The sequence below is a fragment of the Cyprinus carpio genome, chromosome A15 (genome assembly GCF_018340385.1).
Source record: "Cyprinus carpio isolate SPL01 chromosome A15, ASM1834038v1, whole genome shotgun sequence".
Taxonomy (NCBI): domain Eukaryota; kingdom Metazoa; phylum Chordata; class Actinopteri; order Cypriniformes; family Cyprinidae; genus Cyprinus; species Cyprinus carpio.
In genome coordinates, this window is record NC_056586.1 from 12,280,407 (window position 1) to 12,288,542 (window position 8,136).

The 8,136-nt window shown below is 37.2% G+C and overlaps 2 protein-coding genes across 2 annotated transcripts in view; both read right to left on the bottom strand.

The window, feature by feature from the left end:
* The window catches only part of LOC109104216 (nucleoredoxin-like), a 69,745-nt gene extending 68,064 nt beyond the window's left edge, over nucleotides 1-1,681 (bottom strand). The window contains exon 1 of the mRNA XM_042771049.1: nucleotides 1,143-1,681. Coding sequence (XP_042626983.1) covers nucleotides 1,143-1,451 — 309 coding nt within the window. The 5' untranslated portion in view covers nucleotides 1,452-1,681. The remainder of the gene's footprint in view (nucleotides 1-1,142) is intronic.
* A 3,686-nt stretch (nucleotides 1,682-5,367) lies between these two features.
* txndc17 (thioredoxin domain containing 17) lies at nucleotides 5,368-7,681 on the bottom strand. The gene is made up of 4 exons (XM_019117081.2): nucleotides 7,433-7,681; nucleotides 7,269-7,350; nucleotides 6,260-6,335; nucleotides 5,368-6,121 (listed from the first exon to the last, which is right to left on the bottom strand). The coding sequence occupies exons 1-4, from the start codon at nucleotides 7,575-7,577 to the stop codon at nucleotides 6,053-6,055; spliced, it is 372 nt and encodes a 123-aa protein (XP_018972626.1). The 5' UTR covers nucleotides 7,578-7,681; the 3' UTR covers nucleotides 5,368-6,052.
* Nucleotides 7,682-8,136: the final 455 nt, after the last annotated feature.

Here is an 8,136-nt window from a genome sequence, read left to right on the forward strand (position 1 = left end):
TTTAAACTAAATGCTACACCCTTATTTTAAAAAGGTTAATAAGACGAGAGTAATAAATATTCTAGATATACTATAACGATTTATGTGTTATTGTACAACCTGAGCATTTTCTTTAACAATTACAAAAACATCTCATGTAAAGAAGCATTTAGCAACTAATTATTTCTATAATTTTCTGTAATATCTTACAGTCTAATTCTGTATTTAATAATGACTGTAATTTGTAAAAGTAGGGTCTTCCTGAACAACACTTTTTTTTTAGGTCCACACTAAAAACTAGCAAGCGACCTAACTGGCCTGCATTTTTTGACGGTACAGGCAAGTGCAAACGAGAAAAATAAATGTGTTTAGGTTGGCAGTCATTTAGACGATCACTGTGTAATGGTTTAGGGTTGGTATGTGTATATTGTGGTTTTAAAGGATGTGTTTTCACCTTTACAGCACACAGCAGCATACAGCCTCCAGCGATAATAAAAAGACACCTGCCTACAACGAATGCTTTATTATTTCCTGGGATTACAGGTAATTCATATACTGTTAGGTGGGAGACAAATTATAAGATTCAAGTGTGGCTGCTTTTCTTATAATCTTATAATGAAAATATTCCATGCTTTTTTACACTTTCAAAGTCAAAGTCAAGTCAAAGTCTGCTTTACTGTCAATTCTTCCACATGTACAGCACATACAGGAGGTACATGTGGAAGAATTCACAATAAAGCAGACTTTTCCATCCGTAAAATCCAAAAGGCTTTTTTTGCTACAAGAATGACTGGATAAAAAGTTTAGATTTAGATCTAGATTAATAAGGCTGAGGAATAAAAATGCATGCGGTGGACGCTGGAAATGTCTTACTAACGTTACCTTTAAAAAAAAAATTAACTTTCAGTTTTAAAAGCAAGGCTGCTGATTTATACAACTAAAAAATATAGTTTAATTAGTTCCCAACCATTGAGAAGAATATAGTGACCATTTATCATCTGACAATTAAGAGGTCAAAGGGTTTAAAACAGTAGATCAGACTAATTTTTATCCTTTACACCTGCACACACACACACACTTTTAGTATGTTTGTCGTTTAAAAAAATAAAGAAAATTATGTAACATAAGACATGTCATCTATTAAATCTAGTGGCTCATCTTACCTTTTTGTGTCTGTCTTTAAAAGGCAACGCCGGCCATTGCATCTCCTGCAAGAAGTCCTGCCACTGTTTCTGGTCCTGATCCGATGAGATGAAGACGATTTCTAATTTGTCCTTGTGATCCGAGGATTTTTTAAACTTGCTATAAAACTCGCACAGACTCGCGTTGAACTGCTTGCAGGGACCGTTTAAACTGCAGCCGAAGTAGAGCCCGAGCAGAGACAGCTTGCTGCCCAGCGCGTGAACATCCACCTCGGCTTTCTCCCCGTTGACGAGCCGCTCTCCGAGCAGATCCACCAGAAACTCCGACATCGCTGCTGAGCTCTCGAAACGGACTGGTTTTGTTTTTGTCGGCTTATTCGGGCGATTTTAAGGTAAACCCAAAGTGCTCGATGGATACCCAGGCCCTGGTGCCCAGTGTGGCAGTCCCGGAGTCGCCGCGCGGGTTCTTCGTGTGTCTCCACCGTGAGCGGTGTTAAGGAATGCGCTCCCGTTACAGAGCGGCCCTCGGCGACAGCAGCGCAGACTCCCGCTGCGAGACTTTCACGACATCTAGTGGCCAGATGGTGCAATTGCACCTCGGGATCCTCGGCGTGTCAAGCAAATCAAAATCACACCATGTTTATTTCTTAAGGAAGTCATAAGAGCATGGATTATTAATATTTTTCTGTCTTGTTTTCTCGTGATCCAGACATAACGAACGTTGTTTTATTTTTATAAGGATTGTTTGATTTGTGTGATCTACTGTTGCTGTAGTAACGAACGCAACGGCAACGACGCGCATCTGATCGACAGATAAACCGTGCGTGCTTACTGTATGTTGTGGATATTTCAGCAAATTTTGTACCTCTACAATACATAAATATAGGATAATCAATCACTGTTGATTTTTTCCGAAGACAGTATCCTAAACGTCTTGTTTGTGTAATTAACATGTTTGAATGGTCAAAGCAACACCGCAACAAAGGCGGAGCGCCTTCAGAAAGATGCAGAGAAATATTCTAAATTACATATATTTGTAATTTTTAGTCATGTAATGCTCACAAACCTGAGCATTTTCTTTAACAATTACAAAAAACATCTCATGTAAAGAAGCATTTAGCAACTAATTATTTCTATAATTTTCTGTAATATCTTACAGTCTAATTCTGTATTTAATAATGACTGTAATTTGTAAAAGTAGGGTCTTCCTGAACAACACTTTTTTTTTAGGTCCACACTAAAAACTAGCAAGCGACCTAACTGGCCTGCATTTTTGACTGTACAGGCAAGTGCAAACGAGAAAAATAAATGTGTTTAGGTTGGCAGTCATTTAGACGATCACTGTGTAATGGTTTAGGGTTGGTATGTGTATATTGTGGTTTTAAAGGATGTGTTTTCACCTTTACAGCACACAGCAGCATACAGCCTCCAGCGATAATAAAAAGACACCTGCCTACAGCGTATGCTTTATTATTTCCTGGGATTACAGGTAATTCATATACTGTTAGGTGGGAGAGACAAATTATAAGATTCAAGTGTGGCTGCTTTTCTTATAATCTTATAATGAAAATATTCCATGCTTTTTTACACTTTCAAAGTCAAAGTCAAGTCAAAGTCTGCTTTACTGTCAATTCTTCCACATGTACAGCACATACAGGAGATACATGTGGAAGAATTGACAATAAAGCAGACTTTTCCCATCCGTAAAATCCAAAAGGCTTTTTTTGCTACAAGAAAAACTGGATAAAAAGTTTAGATTTAGATCTAGATTAATAAGGCTGAGGAATAAAAATGCATTCGGTGGATGCTGGAAATGTCTTACTACCTTTAAAAAAAAATTAAACTTTCAGTTTTAAAAAGCAAGGCTGCTGTTTTTTATACAACTAAAAAACATAGTTTAATTAGTTCCCAACCATTGAGAAGAATATAGTGACCATTTATCATCTGACAATTAAGAGGTCAAAGGGTTTTAAAACAGTAGATCAGACTAATTTTTATCCTTTACACCTGCACACACACACACACTTTTAGTATGTTTGTCGTTTAAAAAAATAAAGAAAATTATATAACATAAACACATGTCATCTATTAAATCTAGTGGCTCATCTTACCTTTTTGTGTCTGTCTTTAAAAGGCAACGCCGGCCATTGCATCTCCTGCAAGAAGTCCTGCCACTGTTTCTGGTCCTGATCCGATGAGATGAAGACGATTTCCAATTTGTCCTTGTGATCCGAGGATTTTTTAAACTTGCTATAAAACTCGCACAGACTCGCGTTGAACTGCTTGCAGGGACCGTTTAAACTGCAGCCGAAGTAGAGCCCGAGCAGAGACAGCTTGCTGCCCATCGCGTGAACATCCACCTCGGCTTTCTCCCCGTTGACGAGCCGCTCTCCGAGCAGATCCACCAGAAACTCCGACATCGCTGCTGAGCTCTCGAAACGGACTGGTTTTGGTTTTCTCGGCTTATTCGGGAGATTTTAAGGTACACCCAAAGTGCTCGATGGATACCCAGGCCCTGGTGCCCAGTGTGGCAGTCCCGGAGTCGCCGCGCGGGTTCTTCGTGTGTCTCCACCGTGAGCGGTGTTAAGGAATGCGCTCCCGTTACAGAGCGGCCCTCGGCGACAGCAGCGCAGACTCCCGCTGCGAGACTTTCACGACATCTAGTGGCCAGATGGTGCAATTGCACCTCTCGGGGATCCTCGGAGTGTCAAGCCAATTTAAAATCACATCGTTTCTGTCCTCGGCGTGTCAAGCAAATCAAAATCACACCATGTTTATTCTGTCTTGTTTTCTCGTGATCCAGACATAACGAACGTTGTTTTATTTTTATAAGGATTGTTTGATTTGTGTGATCTACTGTTGCTGTAGTAACGAACGCAACGGCAACGACGCGCATCTGATCGACAGATAAACAGTGCGCGCTTACTGTATGTTGTGGATATTTCAGCAAATTTTGTACCTCTACAATACATAAATATAGGATAATCAATCACTGTTGATTTTTTCCGAAGACAGTATCCTAAACGTCTTGTTTTTGTTTTTGTAATTTTTGTGTTTTAATGGTCAAAGCAGCAATTGAAGGAGGGGCGGATTGAGTTAGGTGAGGTGAAGTGTTATATTCTAAATTACATATATTTGTAATTTTTAGTCATGTAGGATATGCTGTGACTGATATCATATGTGTTACAAGCTTGGTATGCTGTTTGAAAAGTGTGTGTGTGTGTGTGTGTGTAGGTGTGGGTGGATGGGTGGGTTTCCACAAAGAAATGTGGAAAATACAAAAGATTACAGAACTGTAGAGCATCACTGAATTAAATTTGCCTATACACTTTAAATATATATCACATTTCTTATCAATATACATTTAATGATTAACAAGATAAAAAGAAGGAAAATATCCACATTACAAATGCATCGTTTAAGAGCGTCCTAGATAAACACAACATCCCCGATTATTAACAATCATATACTTCAAAGATGCACAAATAAAGATATAGGTGCAAACAGAATACAGTGACGTCAGCCTTGGTTTTAATAAGCAGATAGTTTATCACACTGTCATGCATAGCAAGAACTTAATTCTACACACACACAAAAACATATTGATTCAAGCATTTAACATTTATGAATTAATTAAATGTCAGTAATTAAAAATACTGCACAAATATAGCGATCACGAAGAAATGTATTTATTCTGTCCCAAACGCGTACAGTAAACCCAATCAGTTATATTCAGGTCTATACTGCCACCTGTTGGCGCAGTTATGTGACTTAGAATACTTGTTATGTCGAGATCACGAGTTTATAAGTCATGATCACGAGAAAACAAGAAGAAAAATAATAATCCATGGCCTCTTAGTACTTCCGCAATCTCTGCATAAAAAGACAACAATTTTTTTCTGTTGTATAGATGAATATATAGACACATTCTAAGAGTATCAGTACATGTCATGTTTTTTGGGTATTCACTTCTTTCATTTCACAGAGTTTTACCTCATTAATCCCATGTACGTTTCAATTACCACTAAAAGCAAAAGAAAAACAACAGAAGGGTGAAAAATTGAAACCAGATTCTGTATGATAAACATCCGTTTACTTAGCAAAAAACTGTATTGTTTGATAAGCAGCAGAAGTTAGGCATAAAAAAAACTGCTAAGTGCACAATAATTTCCTATCATATTTACTCAGACAGCACAAAAAGTTACACATGCAAAACTCCTTGAAAAATTGAAATAACACTTGCAGATAGATTTGCAAAGCATTTTATTTTTTATTCTGAATTTAAACAAACAATCAAAATGGCAACAGCCATAATCATATCAATTTTCATTATGCATGTTTACTGTATTTGATTTGAGTTCTTCAATCTTTGGTTCACTCAAAATGAATATTGTGTCATCATTTATTCACCCTCCACTTGTTCAAACCTGTATGAGCCTCATTCTTCTGCTGAATACAAAAGTATTTTTTCATGCTATAGAAGTCAATGGCTACCGTCAACTGTTTACCGACATTCTTCAAAATATATTCTTTTGTGTTCCAACAGCTGAAAGAAATTCATAAAGGTTAGGAACCACTCGACGGTGAGTAAATGATGAAGATTTTCATTTTTGGGGTGAACTATCCCTTAAAGTTGTTTGAAAGTGTAGTTTAGTCCCTTTTTTGAAAATCACTAGATAGTAAACTTGAAATGTCTAACGATGTTACAAATGAAATCTTCATTGTATGCACAGTTTAATTTGGTCGAATGCTTTCCAGACTTGTACAATCACCACAGAATAATTCCAGGCCACAGTTTGCTTTGCTGAACATTGCAGAGCAGAAGCACAGATTACAAATGACAAAATGAATAGCAGAAAAACTGTGTCAGTCATTCAAAAAAAAATAAAAAATTGAAATGCGGTTGTCATCAAGCAGTATGTGACAGGACATTAATCCTCTGTGAACAACATTCGAACCAGGTCTGCCTTAAAACACTCCTCTTCAACCAGCTTCTGGGGTAAAACAGACAAAACATTATATGCATTTACATTTATCTCTAGATTACACTGTGGATTCATGTTTGTAGTACATTTGTGAGATGCATACAAATTGAAAGTGTTTAATCCACTCATCAAAGAACATTTACTGATCTTTACCGTCCCGTAGCGCAGCAGTGTGGGTACTCCAGTCAGCTTCAGAGTCTTCTTAAAGTCATTATTTGGGTCCTTCCAGCTGACAAGAACAACAGTGAAATTAGATGTCAACACTTAACCAAACCAAACAAATCTAAAATAAAAAAAATAAAAAATGTACTCACCCTCAGGCCATCCAAGATGCGGATGAGTTTGTTTCTTCATGGGAACAGATTTGGAGAAATTTAGCATTACGTCAATTGATCACCAATGGATCCTCTGCAGTGAATGGGTGCCGTCAGAATGAGAGTCCAAACATCTGATAAAAACATCACAATGAACCACAAGTAATCCACACCACTCCAGTCCATCAATTAACATCTTAATAAGTGAAAAGCTGCATGTTTGTAAGAAACGAGATCACAATCTATAATAACACTTCCTCCATGCGGTGAAATAGTCCACCTTTTTTCTTCTCACATAAAAATCCACCGACATATCTGTTTATAACTGTTTTTGCGTGTAAGCGGTACTTGATCAGTGCATATTTCTCTCCTGATTCAAAAGAGTTTTTTTTTTTTTTTTTTCACTGGAGAGGACTTGTACTTTAGTCGAAAGTTAAAAACGTCTTGATGATTTTGTTTCCTACAAACACAAAGCTCTTCGGTTCACAAGACATTAATTGATGAACTGGAGTGGTGTGGATTACTTGAAGATCACTGTGACGTTTTTATCAGCTGTTTTGACTCTCATTCTGACGGCACCCATTGACTGCAAAGGATCCATTGGTGAGCAAGTGATGTAATGGTAAATTTTTCCAGTCCTTTTCTGATGAAGAAACAAACTCAAATACATCTTGGATGGCATGACAGTGAATACATTTTAAACTAATTTTATTTTTGAGTGAACTATAAACTTTAATATAGGTCAAAACGAAACCTAAGCACTGTCTTGTATACTATATGCAGCTACATGCATGAAATGTTTCTGTTTATATAACCAATCTAATTGTAAGAATGTCTTGTAAACCTACTAAGGTCTATCTCCTACTTGGCAGTAAATGAAGACAGATCCCTCAGGCAGATAAGACAGCTCTCCTCTGACCACTGGCTCTGCTGCATGAGCGAAAAATACATAAATAAATAAAAATCACTGTGCCTTTTGTGCAACATCAGCTACTGTATAATGTTAATGTACCTTTCACACAGTCCGGACACCAGCTCTTGCCCTGGTCATCTTTATCTCCAGAGAAGTAAGCGAATATCTCTTTTCCTTTTCTTTCCGACACAGCTTTACAAAATTCCTCGTAGCCATGAACAGCAACGTCTTCGTATTTAGTCATGATTTATTTACTATTTAGTGTTTACTGGGAATCAGTTCAGTGACAAAGTCCAACTCTAAGTCAGCTGACGATAACAGCGGTGTGTGAAGGGTGAAGAAATGCGTTCGTACTTCTGCTAAAATAAGAGTGGACTATTTTAAAATAAAAGTCCGTATTTTTTTTAAACAGTAGTTGCACCACAACTGAGCATTTTTAACAAATATTTTATAACTGAAATATTATTTATAGATTATTACATATTTTTGCATATATAATATATTTCATATATAATTGCTATATACAAAAGATGAATAGAGCATGATTTTAGTTACATTGTTCCGCCATTAGATGGCGACAAGAGACTGTTTTTATGAGTGAATCAGCAGCCAACAAATACGGTGAGCAGCGCTGTCATTAGAATCACCCTCAACAGATGAAAGGATAGTAGGACAAAGATATCGCTTTCCTCAGCGGACATTTAAACTAATGTTTAATTGTGAAGATGAGATGGAGCTTAAGATCAATGCTGCATCAGATGCAGGTAATCACACTCACTCAGTCCATCTCTCTCTCATAATAC